Source organism: Mastomys coucha, unplaced genomic scaffold, assembly GCF_008632895.1.
Source record: "Mastomys coucha isolate ucsf_1 unplaced genomic scaffold, UCSF_Mcou_1 pScaffold11, whole genome shotgun sequence".
In the NCBI taxonomy this organism is placed as follows: domain Eukaryota; kingdom Metazoa; phylum Chordata; class Mammalia; order Rodentia; family Muridae; genus Mastomys; species Mastomys coucha.
The window spans coordinates 22,765,594-22,780,157 of NW_022196893.1; the positions used below are offsets into that span (position 1 = coordinate 22,765,594).

A 14,564-nucleotide genomic window follows, 5' to 3' on the forward strand; every position below is an offset into this window, starting at 1 on the left:
TCATCTGCCTGGCTCCTTGTAAGGTCCATCATCTGCCTGGTGCCTTGTAAGGTCCATCATCTGCCTGGTTCCTTGTAAGGTCCATCATCTGCCTGGCTCCTTGTCAGGTCCATCATCTGCCTGGTGCCTTGTAAGGTCCATCATCTGCCTAGTGCCTTGTAAGGTCCATCATCTGCCTGGTGCCTTGTAAGGTCCATCATCTGCCTGGTGCCTTGTACTTGTTTGGTGTTCATCTGGCTTTCACTATTACTTACAGAGCTTTTCATTATCAAGAATTCTGCTTCATGTTTTCAGAATACCCACTTTTTATTGAACTGCTCTTAAACATCTAGCCAATTATTTTATGTTTTATTAATTTGACTATATACATCTTGGCTGAGTTCATTGCTAGTTTTAAAATAATCTTTGTGTTCTTTTTGTTGTCTTTCCTCTGCTTTGATATCAATGCCCCAGTTACTATTAGGATTCTTGATTTTCAGAGAACTGGGTTGCCCTGTTTTCTTGAATTTGTTTTTTTTTTTTCTTTCTATATTTGGATTGCTATAATACTAGCTAGAAGTTTATAGTTTCTCATTTACTTTTTGGCCTTTACTGAGGTTTTGGATGCAACTGTGTTGTAACTAGACTATGATACAGTTACTAACAACTTGGTTAGGGGTATGTTTCAGTAGATAAGCACTTCCCTGCTACCTCTAGACACTGAAGTCCATTTCCAGAACCACCCACAGAGAAGAGAGTTATAGTAAACACCTGTAGCATGTAAACAAGCCAAAGGGAATAAAGTAACCATTCAAAGGCAGTTACCACAACACTAGAAGCAGCAGAGTATGTGAAGGTAGTAGAGAGTGATGGGTAAAAGTAAGAGTAAGAAAAGTCATTTTTAAAAGTGATGCAACTCCTTCCGTGGGTATTTTGTTCCCCCTTTTAAGAAGGAATGAAATGTCCACATTTTGGTCTTCCTTCTTCTTGAGTCTCTTGTGGTTTGTGGGTTGTTCTTCCTGTATTCTGAACTTCTGTGTTAATAACCACTTATCAGAGAGTGCATACTATGTGTGTTCTTTTGTGATTGGGTTACCTCACTCAGGATGATTTTTCTTGAGATCCATCCATTTCCCTAAGAATTTCGTAAATTCATTGTTTTTAATAGCTGAGTAGTACTCCATTGTGTAGATGTACCACAATTTCTGTATCCATTCCTCTGTTGAGGAACATCTGGGTTGTTTCCAGTTTCTGGATATTATAAATAAGGCTGCTGTGAACGTAGTGGAACATGTGTCCTTATTACATGTTGGAGCATCTTCTAGGTATATGCCCAGGAGTGGTATAGCTGGGTCCTCTGGTAGAACTATGTCCAATTTCCGGAGGAACTGCCAGACTATTTCCAGAGTGGTTGTTCCAGCTTGCAATCCTACCAGCAATGAAGGAGTGTTCCTCTTTCTCCACAACCTCTCCAGCATCTGCTGTCACCTGAGCTTTTTATCTTAGTCAGTCTGACTGGTGTGAGGTGGAAGCAGAGACTGAAGGAAGGACAAACCAGCCTGATACAGCTGTCTCCTGAGAGGCTCTGACAGTACCTGACTAATACAGAAGTAGAGGCTCACAGCCATCCATTGGACTGAGTACAGAGTCCCCAATGAAGGAGTTAGAGAAAGGACCAATGGAGCTGAAGGGTTTGCAGCCCCTTAGGATGAACAACAATATGAACTAACTAGTAGCCTCAGAGCTCCCAGGGACTCAACCACATGGTGGGATTGATTTTTCTGGCAGCATGTGTATAGTAGAGGATTACAAAGTCAATCAATGGGAGGAGAGGCCCTTGGCCCTGTGAAGGTTCTGTGCCCCAGTGTAGGGGAATGCCAGGGCCAGTAAGTGGGAGTGGGTGGGGTGGTAAGCAGGGGGAGGAGGGAGGCAACAGGGGTTTGTTCTTGTTGTTTTTTGTTTTTTTGTTTTTTTTGTTTTGGAGGGGAAACTGGGAAAGGATAAATCATATGACATGTAAATAAAGAAAATATCTAATAAAAAAAAAAGTCACCAGTCAGGAGAGGAACAAGCACACAGTCTCCCTGGGGAGCCCTCCTAAAAGAGAAGATACTCATGTGGAATATAAAAAAAAAAGTGATGCAAAAATAAGGAAAAAAGAAACAATGAGAACAATAAATAAATAGCGATGAGACCCAAGAGAAGAGTTAAAGGGTTAAATAGTGAAAAAAAAATCAGAGGAAAGGGAAATTTCAAGAAAGTGAAAGAAGAGAAACAAGAAGGGAAAGTGATCCAATAAAAAATATAAAGCAAGGAACAAAGAAAGAAAGAAAGGAAATATTAAAAATAAAACATTAAAGGAGAAGAGATGGAAGAGGTCATAAAGACAATGAAAAAGAAGTATTCATATGTAAATTTTTAAGGAGGCATGGTCTTTACAAAAACAAAACAAGAACAAAAAACAAACAAAAAACAAAACTCTATCCATCCAACTCAAACAAAGATCAGCCTTCCTTCAAGGTGTGGGGCAGGAGCGGAGGCTCTCAGCCTAGGTGGTAAAGCTTTAAGATGTGGGGCAGGAGCAGAGGCTCTCAGCCTAGGTGGTAAAGCTTTAAGATGTGGGGCAGGAGCGGAGGCTCTCAGCCTAGGTGGTAAAGCTTTAAGGTGTGGGGCAGGAGCGGAGGCTCTCAGCCTAGGTGGTAAAGCTTTCCAGACGCGCGGTTCAGCAGAGAAGTTAGGCTGTGTTTTGTCTACCTCGTTCTTTTTTACCTCTGTATTGTCTAACAACCAAGGGGGCAGCGCCAGCTGTTTCTGCTCTTGTTCACGCTACAGACCTTTGATGGGTAGGTGCAGACCTGAGCACTTCTGTCAGGTGTACAATCTGGGTACCTGGTGCCTTTGGTTGTGTCTGCTTAGGGTGAGGGTGCAGACAGGAGGTGTGAATCCATCTACAATGCAGAAAGGTCAGATGTGTACTGTCTTCTGCCCTCTGTGTCACTCCCGGAAGAGAGTATTTATTTCTATCTCTCCCTCCCCTAGCCCCTTCTGGACCTCAAACTGGCTTCCCACCAGGAGTAGGTCGCAGCACTTTTGGCCCAGTCCTGCTCCCTTAGCCAGACTGGTCCTGTAAGCTGCACATACTGGTCATCACTTTTGTGGAAGATTCGCAGAAACCTAAATGTAAATTTTACCGTTTTGACTTCCAAAGCATCAAAGGTGAAGTTCTTAATAGGGGTTCCTGACACTACCCTGTGATTATTGCATAGAAAGGAAAGAGAGATTCACAGGAAGGGTGTGTCCTGAAGATGGCAGGTGCTCAGTCTGTCTTGTCTATAGTTCTGCATCGTGCCTTCTCCCTAGTGGGTTTGTTCTAGGAAGAAACCTATTTTTTTGGACTTGTCTCTGCTCCACCCTCTGCAGGGGTGCCACAGGATAGCGGTTGGATACGCTTCTCTGATCGCCTGTTCCTGTCTCTGACCATGAGAGACTTTTCTAGTCTTTGTTCACAGCTATACTTCAATGCCTTTGCAACTGCCATCATCCTTTAAAGTGTTTGCCCTGTTCTGACAACATCTCCTAAAAAGCCCACTGAGAGTTAAAAGCATCGAATGTTCCATCTTGTGCCCTTTAATCTTCTATCTCTCAACTTAGTTACATAGATATTTGCTTATGAAATGATTCTTTTGGTTACACATTTAAAAAAATTCTTAGTCATATGCAGCTCCAAATTAAGAATAAAACATCCCAATTTACTTGTTCTGAAATAAAGTTTTTCCCTATAGGCTGAAAGTGGTCTCTGAGTTTTAGTCTCTGGCCTTTAGCCTGTCAGAGGTTATAAGGCATATATTCATGGGTAAAAGGTTCGTGGGTAATGAAACAAACTATTGTTATGTCACTATAGCATGCCCTATTTGGTTTAAAAATATGGATTAAGATTGTGTGTGTAAGATAAGTGAAAGTTTGAATGCAAAAATGTTGCATGTTGCTCAGTATGAAAAGCAGAGAAGCATGCTTGGCAAGGCTCAGCAAACTCTTGGATTTTTGTAGTATTGGCTTGAGTCCTTTGTAAAGCATACAGGTGAGAATACTTTCTGGCACTTTTGAACGCTGATCCAAACCTCAAAAGGACATTGTGAATATGGAAGTCACCATCCCTGGTAGCCCTGTATTTTCTGTTTACTTTGGTAGAGACACTAATATGCAAGACACATCAAGAAAACAAAGTGAGAAAATATCTTTATTCAGAAGAAAAGGGGACAGGTGCAGAGGGTGGGCTAGCCTTAGGAGTACAAGAGCTGAGAATGGATTAGTCTTAAGATGATCCGTAAATGCAGAAAATGGGCTAGCCTTAAGATGATCAGTAAATTTAGAAAACGGCAGAGCATTTAGCAAATGTCTACCTGGGACGAAGAGCATGTGAGTTTACAGAGTAGGAGTAAGTTTCTGAGTGAGGTGGGTGAGGAGCCTCACCACTGCTGAAGATACCACAGAGATCTGAAGTGGTGGTGAGCAGAAGTTCTGAACATGGTCCAGCTCCGTATCGTCAGTCTCCCATGCCTTCTAAACATCAGTCTCAGAAAATGCTGAAATTGCATTGGATGTCTTCTATCACTATCAAGATTTTATTGTCTGTAGAGAATGTTCAATACTATTTAGGTTTCACATAGTTGTATTACTTTGATTAATACTTTCTCAAACTTTTAATTTAATATTTATTTCTTCTGGAATGAGACTTTCCATAGGATAATACATTTCTAATGATGAGAAATTTGCCTTTCCAGATTTTAGATCACAATATGTATGACAAGAGAGAACTTCTTGTTCTACAGCCTGAGCAGATGTTGTTTAAGATGTCCCACGTTTCCTTTTGGAGCAAGCCTTGTTATATAAACACACTGTCTTGCCCACACTGAGGCTTTTGTCCTCCCAACAGTTGACTTTCTCTGGAAGTACAGTGCTAAGTGTATAGACTTAGGCCACATCCTTTTGAATCACAAAATTGACATTTACCTATTGTTCTTTTTGATGGGCATTCCTTTAAGATATGTATCATAGTTGCACATTATGAGACTATTATTTTACTGTTATTCTATTGTGAAACATTTAAAAGTCCTTAAACATCCTTGTAGAACTGATCTGCCTCAATTGGAAACTCTTGATCAAAATGAGTCTACAGTCTACAAGAAGTTTTTAAAAATCCTACTAATATTTATTAGAAATTAACATATGAGTATAGACTCATATGTAGATACCTCTGCTCTTATAATGATCTCCATCACAAATACCTTAAAATCTGAAGAAGTTAAAAAGACCAACCTTGCATAGAGTGGAGGATGTGTTAATAACAATCCAAAAGAGGACCAAGAGAGTATTGTCTGGGTGTCAGAGTGGGAGATGAAAGAAGTGCTGACAAGATGTCCCTGATTGAAATCTCACATTTTGATGCAGAAGCTTATCTGAATCAATACAGAGGCAGGTAGAGTTTGGGTACAAATGCCAGTACATGAGAATATGGAGCATGGAAGCTTGTAGCTTTTCTTCTAATAACATTCATTTTCCCAAAATAATTGAAAGCAATATCATTAACTCTGAAGGATGACTAGAAAAGTGTTGGATGCTGGCAGTGAATATAAAATAGAAGAACATCAGAACAAAGTGGGTAGGAGCTAGAATTGCTCCATTATATTCTATGTTCGCATGTGGTGAGGAAGTTTAATCTGAGTGCATGACTTTATCCCACTATGCACACTTGTGGGACACAGATACAGGAAAGGGAAGAATTTAATTAAAGCCTTGTTCGGAGCTTCTAAACATGTCAAGAGCCTAAGGAAAGTGAGGGTTAAGGGAAGCCAATGATGGTGATGACTGACCACACAACAGAAGCAGGTGTGGCTAATGGTATGAGGAAAGGCTTTTGGGGACATGGAGATACATGATTAGAAAGGCAGGAAGCAAGACTTCGTAAGACTTGGAATACCCGAAATCGCATTTGACTTTGCCCAGGATGCGTTTACCACCTAGAATGCTTCCCTACTTGACATGCCCAATTCTTATCTTCTTTCCATTTCCAGGCATGAGACCCTGCTCTCTGCTTTCTCTTGGTCTCACACACTCTCTTGGTTTGTTCTTGAGTGGAGTTGACCAGTTATGCCTCATATCTCCTCTCAGTCCCCAGAGGTTCCCCAAGAAATTATGATTCATTCTACCTTTCTGTGTATCTCAGCCACCTATTAAGCTCATAACAGAATAATTGCATGAGAATGATGATATGAAAATTAGATTTGTGGCATCAAATCCCATAAACAACAAAGTTATGTGTTATGAAGAAAACTGCAGAATAATTGGTAGTGGTTAATTTGAGTCTTATACCTCAATGGGCAATGGTCCCTCTTTGATATGATTTTTCCTTTATTGGAAATCTTCCCTCCCCATCTTTCAACTTTTTAATTGTTAATTACTGAAATAAATTACAATTGTTTGGAAGCATTATGAAGTCATTTTCCTCCTCTTTGTGTGTCTGTATGTGTACTGTGTGTGCATATGTCTATCCATGTTTCCTTGTGTGTGGATACACTTATGTGTTTGGAGACTTAAGTCTGTTTTCTGTGAATGTTATCCACCTTATTCACATGAATAGTGTCTCTTAGGTGAACATGGAACCACCCAACTTGCTCCAGGCATGCTCTGTCTCTACCTTCTAAACCCTGGAATTAGAGGCTGGTGCCATGCCACATGGCATTTACTTGGATTTGGGGTGTGCAAAGTCCTGTTCTCATGTTTACCTGTCGAGCACTTTGCCCACTAAGCCATTTCTCCAGTTCTGAACTCAGAGCTCTCCTTCACTGGTCTGAAGTAGGCCTTTGCTCTAGCACTAATGTGTGCACTAAGTGCACTCTAGCACTAATGCATCCATGTGCACACAATCACCACACTTGTGATTCAGAGGAGAGACTCTCATGGCTTTCAGCAGATGTGTTAACCTAAACAGATAGAAGAGATTTTTTAAGTATTTTAATCTTTGGTGGGGTGAGGAGCACCGAGTACATGATTGAGAGAAGGTAACAGAAATGTAAAGAAATATGAAGTTGGTCTATGTTTTCATCATCTCACACAGTTACTGCTTTTCTAGGAATAATAAAACTCTTCCTTTCCCTATAGCTTCTATGGTTTCTTGGTAGCAACTCTGTATGCTCCCCAGGGTTCATATCCATTGGGTAGCATGAAACATACCTTGATGTTCTTCCCCTATGCTGTTAAGCATGAAACAGCTGTCACCCTGCACTTAAACTTGAACTTTGTACAGATGTATAGCCCTTAAATCAGTTTTCTATTCAATCTTATTTCTGTCCTAAAACATTTTTCTCATGTAAGCACATCTATATATTTCTTCTTATGTGTGTATGTGATTGTGAAGTGCATGGAAAATATATGTAATTAAAATATTAGGAATTTTTTCAATAATAAAGTTAGGTCTATGACAAGGATACATTCCTGTATTATAGTATGTCTGTACCTAGATGATAATTACATGTATATCTCTAAAGAATAACTATTTCATAATAGTAAGCAATGGCAAAGGGTTCTTTGTTTCAAGTTAGGTCAATGTTTAAAATACATTTAATTGTCAAAAAGAAGGACAATTTTAATATATCATAATGTTTGAGTTACTTGAAGCATTAAGACATCTGTGATGATCAACAGGGTGCTGATCAAGGCGTATCATCAGCGTATTCGAGGTTTAATCCTCAGGCTTTTAGTTCCTGCCTTTGCTATTTGCACAGGGTGGTAAGAAGGCATATTCTGTGGTTGGCATAAACTGGACTTGGACCAAGGCAGAAGATGTCAGAGAAATTGGATACTAACCTGATGTGCAGTTGATTGCCTTTGCCTTGCTGCAATGTTTACCTGTGCTGTCACCTCCAGACGTGTCACTCCAACTGCTGACCAGAGCCAGTGTTGAGATGGCCTATAAATACGCAGGCTAGAGTTGCCACGATGGGCCTGATTCTCCGGCATGAACAGTCTCTACGCTTAGGTCCCATATCATTACCATGAAGCTGATACTTCTGTACCTGGCTGTGGTGCTCTGCACCGTTTGCAAAGGTAAATGAATTTGAGCCTTTTTAATTTAGTGAATGCTTGTATATTTAACGTTTAGTGTTCTCCACTTCTTTCTTATGCCGCAAAGTAGGATAGTATGCAGGGGTACCATGTTTTTTATTACAGCAGATGTTACTTATGCATTCAGAGGTGATCTTGGAGGTGTGTGTGTGTGTGTGTGTGTGTGTGTGTGTGTGTGTGTGTGTTACCGTTAAGGTTCGCTGCTCATTCTCAGCACAGTTTATGCATTGATAACTATGTTTTGAGTTTTCATTTCCATTAAGTCTAGAATGCTACACTGACAATTTCTGAATTCACAAATCACATCACTTCTAAAAGGATCAGTCCATCACTCAAACAAAATTTTACAGGGAAAACATTTAGTAAACTAACCAATTTTTTGGATATTTTAAAAAGCCAGACTTATTGAAAGCATTGTGCTAAGTTTAAAAATTGAGCAAAATTAAAAAAAAAAAGAGTAGTTTGATAGTCAATCAAAATAAAATTTATTTGGTTTTACCAGTCATAACTTTGCAGAAAGAAGAAAAAAATTAAGGTCCTGGATAAATAAAAAAGTATTAGTTATAACTAAAGCTACATATACACACACATATAAAGCCATATATATATATATATATATATATATATATATATATATATATATCCATGTAATCTACAATAAACTATAGATCTGACAATGTGTGCATATATTTCTTATAAGTATTTTTTTAGTTTCTTCATTCTCACTAAAATAAAATAGATTAGGTTATTTTTTATTCTTATGTGTAACTAATATATTACTAAGAAAATATTAGGGAAAATAAAATCAGGTAAAATTTAGATTGGAAACTTTTAGGTCAAGGCTGTTATGGGAAAAAGAAGTAGTGTACTGACCAATATTAACTGGTAAGTTTTGTTGGCCTCCGCATTTTCAAGAGTAGATTGCCCTGATATAGTGTGCATTTAGGTATAATGGGCCAATGTGTCCCCTAATCACAAGAAGGAATTTTACTTAATAAGAAAGCTCCAAAATAATAAATGAGTATTGGAATATTAGTCATCACATATAAAGAGGGATTGTCCATAGTACATTTTAAGGAAGAGTTGAAATAAAAGTATTTTATCTTCTTTAAATACATTATACTCTTTATGTTCTTATATTTTTATAAAGGAAGGACTGTTTTTCAGTACACCACAAGGTCAGTATCTCTGAAAAATCAGTCTTTAATTTGTGAAACTACCTACACAAGGAAACAGAAAACACCCTCTTGGGTTTGTGCTCACACCGCCTGGTTCCTTCTTCCTTACCCCCCACCCCTGATCAGAACTCTTCAGGGCAGCTTGTTCTGGGATTTCAGTGTTTTCCTAAAGCCAAAAACTGGGACTAAGGGAGAGCAGGTACTAAGTTCACACTGACTTTGCTTTTCTTTCTTTTTTTTTCTTTTAATTCTTTTTTTTAAATTAGATATTTTCTTTATTTACATTTCACATGTTATCCCCTTTCCTTATTTCCTCTCTGAATCCCCCCATCCCACCCTCCCCCCCATCCACCTGCTCACTAACCCACCCACTCCCACTTCCTTGTCCTGGAATTCCCCTACACTGGGGCATTGAGTCTTCACAGGACCAAGGCCCTCTCCTCTCACTGATGCCTCACAAGGTCATCCTCTGTTACATATGTGGCTGAAGCCCTAAGTCCTTCCTTGTGTATTCTTTGGTTGGTGGTTTAGTCCCTGGGAGCTCTGGGGTTACTGGTTGGTTCATATTGTTGTTCCTCCTATGGGGTTGCAAACCCTTCAGCTCCTTGTGTCCTTTCTCTAGCTCCTCCATTGGGGACCCTGTGCTCATTCTAATAGATGACTGTGAGCATCCACTTCTGTATTTGTCAGGCACTGACTGAGTTTTCAACCTGGGCACACATCTCTTTTTTTCTAGAGATGGTTTCTGAAGGTCTCACCTGCTTTGGCGTGGCAGCTCTCTCTTCTTGCTACTGCAACTTAATACTTTTCTGTATTGTGGAAGGGCAAAGTCTGCTGCCTGCGCCCAAGATCCCTTTTTACTGCTTACACAAGCACTCAGATGGCAACTGACCCACCCAACCTGGGCTACTTAAGCTAGGTTGTCTGGCAGGAATGCACCTCTAAGATGAGGCTGTGAGGGTTTTAGCTAATAGGCAAGTCAAAGAAGCAAGAATTCAAGTATGGCATTTATGACATCTCCATATGCCTGAAGGGAGCTCAGGGACAAATTCTTAACTGCAAACTACACTTCTGATAGTAATTTACATGACACTGAAAATATTAGTGCTTTAAATAAAGAAAGTTTTCTTTAAAACTATTTATATTGTACTGGAATCACATCTGTAAGTCATTTCTTCCTGGCCTTTGGCTGCATACACTTGATTGTGTTTCCAGGTGCCAATCCATACAACTTGTATCAGATCACATGAAGGAAGTTTTCTGTTTAATGGGACCACTTTGCTGTTTATCTTAATATATGCCTGTTGGTAGGTTAGACAGAAGTCTGTTCACTTTGAGTCCCATGTTTTCCAGAAATAGTCCCAATTTCCAGAACTTTGGCTAGTATCAGATCATTAATCCTGGAATTTATGTTGGTAAAGCACGGTCAATTTGGGTTTAGAAAATTACATTTATTAGCAAAATAGATGTTTGTGGTTGGTATCTGGTCTTTGGTGGATATGGATTTGGTGTTGGATGAATTAATGGAAAAGATTTCTAATTTGTCTGTTTATAATTAAAGAACCATGCTATTGTCTAGAGAAAGCAGCAATAGAAAGGTACTGAAGGGCCTTCTGTCTAGAAGAAAAGAGATGCCATCTTTGATCTGTTGTGGACTTTGGGAAAATCATTTAAGTGGTGCTTGTTGGTTTGTTTTTATTGTTTTGTCATGCAGACCAGAAAACTTCCCACTCTGTTTCTCTGTGACAGTTACAATGCTAATGACTGGGTTTTCATTATTCTCAATATCGACTTCTTTAGGGATAAAAAGAAGGTAAATTTGCAGAAGGGTAGCTACATGAATTCTTAATTTCGGAAATCAAAGGCAGCAAAGGAAACAAGGGTTAATAAAATTCTGTGACTCAAGTATTTTTGAGATGGAGTTATGGCCTAAGAAGTTGTAGATGTTGGCGGGAACCAGTAAAACATCAGAAAGCTTGACAAGGCTGTGGAGAATGCTGATGGAGGTTATCGATACAAAACAAAGGGAGTGCATGTCCTCATTTATTTATTCAGTCATTGTTTATTGATCCTCCAAACATTTCAATTTTCCATATCTTTCTCTTCATTTTTATTAAAAGGAAAAGGTCAAGATGTGTCCATTTTCTCATGACACTATTGTTGTTGTTTCAAACAGCTAGAATTTTCAGACATACAGCTGGCATCCATGCCTCCACAAGTGCTGGATTGAGATTGTCTGAATCTGATAAAACGTCTCTGAATGCCAAGAGTTCTAGTGGGAGCAAAGATAATCTGTCTGACGGAGGTAAATGTAGTCATTGGATCTGGTCATTATTGCTTTCCAATGAAGACTTAGACTTGAACTATTTAAATTATTTAACTTGTGAAAAGAAATGATGTTTTCCTAAACATGACATGAGCGATGAATCATCAGAGAGCCACTTTTAATAATGTTTTATTTATTTATCTATTTTCTTGTTACTTGCAAAGGGAACTGATGATCTGTAGCTCAGAAAAGTGAAGAGAGGTTCTGCTGTTAGCTTTGGAATTTGTAGATTGAATTCTTTTGTTGTCAATGCTTTTATTAGACAAACACTTAGAGTCAGATAATCTGTTGTGGACAATGTGCTTTTTGTGATTTAGATATTGTTTTCTAATATTTGTGCATAAAGTATTGGAGTTCAGAACTGTTTTACTATCTTCTGTGACATTCTTTTTATATTCTTCAGGTAAAAAAAAGATGAGAAGTGGTCTTAATCTTAAAATTGGTGGCTCTGCAGGACTACAGTCTAATTTAGAGGCTTCTGGTGCACGCCCTCCTGGAGCAAGTAGAACTCATCTGGGTGTACTGTCTCTCCCTGGAGCCGCTCTCTCTTTCCTTAGTGACTTTGTACCCAGATTAGGAGGTATTCTACCAGGTCTCAGCTCCTGGGGGCTCACAAGGAGGTTCAGATGCCTTTTTATGTTATGTGGGAGTAACATTTTAATTTAATGTGAAAAGGAAGAGCGGGGACTTAATTTTAGATTTCTTTATTTCTTTTATTTTGCTTTTATACTGGGAGGTAACACTTGATAATTTATTCTGAATAAAGAGGAGGAAGAAGACTGGAGTTAAAAATTGACCTGGTTACTAATGAGTTTAGTAAAGATAGAGTTAGTAATGCTGAAGAATAAAGTGAAAGTGTTGCAATATTTCTATTCCCTTTGAATTTACATTTATTGGAGCCTTGATGTCTGCACATGACAATGCTTCACATGACATACTTTCTACAGGTGGTGTCCATGGTCACATCAGGTTAGGAACTGAAATCAGCAGACGTGGTGGCAGCGTGTCAGGTAGGCTGCTTAAGATGTATGAGTGAACTTGGAATGGAAGAAGTGTGTGGAAAACATGGACAGATGAGGTTTGCTGTAGAGCATTTAGTGAAAGGAATAGAAGGGTGAGAACTGACTGGACAGGAGTCTACTGGAACTGGACCGATGAGACCCAGGGATGATGCTATTTCTCAAACCTCTACTAAGGTAGATCCTTCTGAGAATCTCAAATGGTTTAAATTTCATTATTTTGTAACTTGCATTTCTGTGTTACATCAAAGGGAAATAATAGTTAGTACATGTTTTTCAATGGAGACAAATATAGCAGATGCTTTGGTTGTATTGTACAGACTTTGATGCAAAGTTGAGGATAATTTGTGTTTTGCTGAAAGTGAAACATTCCAAGTTATATGATATGATCTGGGGAATAAATTAATCTGTTTGATTTTCCTTGGAGAGACCACATTGATTTTCTCTTTTTAGGGAAAGGAAAGAAACAGGGATAGATCTTGGAGTTTTCCTTGCAGAGACCACTGTGTTCTGTTTTGGGTAACACAATAAACAAGGATAGATTTAGTTTAGATGCTGAATTTTCTGTAAAGTCGCTGTTTATGAGAAAAAAGACATAGTGTCTAAAAGGTGGTAGCTTATGTAGAATTGTATGGTAAGGGGTGATTTTTAATTTATCACGGAGGATACAGAGTTAAATATTTTGATCTAGATTCTGATGAAAATAATTTCCCTTCTATAGCTGATACCCATATAGCACAAAAAAATGACATTGCTAATAAATGATCTGAGAAGATTATCTCAAAGACCAAGGGTCAATGCTAGTGGCTCAGGTAGTCAAGTACCAGTGGATGGCAGTCAAATCTGAATTATGTTGCACTTGCAAACCTTTGTTATATTAGCAGTTGTGTTAGTCACCATTTGTTAAGCCTAGGTGCCTTCAGAGGACAACTGAAATGAAGGACAGAGATGGGATTAGTTGTGGATCTGGGTCGCCATTCTTTCCTAAGAATGATCTTAGTGAGCATGCAAGTATTTGCTGAAAATGCAGAGTCTAGGTGTGTTTCCTGTCACATAATTCATAATCAGGTGTTATGGTCACCTATGCATAATATAGTCTGTCAACAACTTTCTAATAGTCTGGCTGAATTATGAGTGGTAAAAGGGATGATGTGCAGAACATATACAAAACAGAAAATTAGGGGCAGGACCAAGGACAAGACCTGAATTATTTTGGACCTGCAGAGTAATGACTCGCAGTAATGAGACTAGGGCATAGATAATCTAGTAAGCTGTGTGTTCCTGATGATTTGAAACAGATTCAATCTCATTGTCTTTATCTTGGATTTTCATTTTTCATCAAAGAGAGAGAATGTCTCCCCAAGTATAAGAGAAGGTCAGAAAGGATATATTCTCATTGTTTGTATAAACCTTGAAGAACTGGATCAGACAATTCTAAGGGCTGTTGCTATCCATGATTTCCAGTAATCATACTATGAACAAACATGGTGGCACACAGTGCAGATCTGAAGACTGATGCACATTCATATCATCATTATGCTTGTGATTTTACCTTTCCCAGGAACCACAACTGGAAGCAGTAGGCCAAATGGGAGTTCATCAAATAGACTCTCCACAGTCCAGGATGAAGAAGTAGCTGCATCTGGTAGCCATAACCAGAATGTAGAGAGTAGCATTTCATCTGCAGGCTCTGCATCCTCCAGTGCAGGTATCCTGACCTGCATGCCTTTTCATGGATATCATGCCTATAACATTTACTGTGTTTTAAAATTCCTATGGAGGAAACATGTGCTCTCATAGTATGCTTGTGGATGTATTAGAAAATAAAAGCAAGGTTGAAGTGAAATTCAGATTTGAACTTTGAATCACTTTGGTTTAGTGAGGATTCATCAGTAATTGATTGGATCTCCATAATTGAAGATCCATAATTAATTAATTAAT

The 14,564-nt window shown here is 38.8% G+C and overlaps 1 protein-coding gene across 1 annotated transcript in view; it reads left to right on the top strand.

Moving 5' to 3' along the window:
- Window positions 1-8,030: 8,030 nt before the first annotated feature.
- LOC116082680 (submandibular gland protein C-like) overlaps window positions 8,031-14,564 on the top strand; it is a 17,623-nt gene continuing 11,089 nt past the window's right edge. The window contains exons 1-5 of the mRNA XM_031359562.1: window positions 8,031-8,082; window positions 11,455-11,583; window positions 12,008-12,106; window positions 12,552-12,614; window positions 14,185-14,331. Of these exons, the coding sequence (XP_031215422.1) occupies window positions 8,031-8,082; window positions 11,455-11,583; window positions 12,008-12,106; window positions 12,552-12,614; window positions 14,185-14,331 (490 nt within the window). The remainder of the gene's footprint in view (window positions 8,083-11,454; window positions 11,584-12,007; window positions 12,107-12,551; window positions 12,615-14,184; window positions 14,332-14,564) is intronic.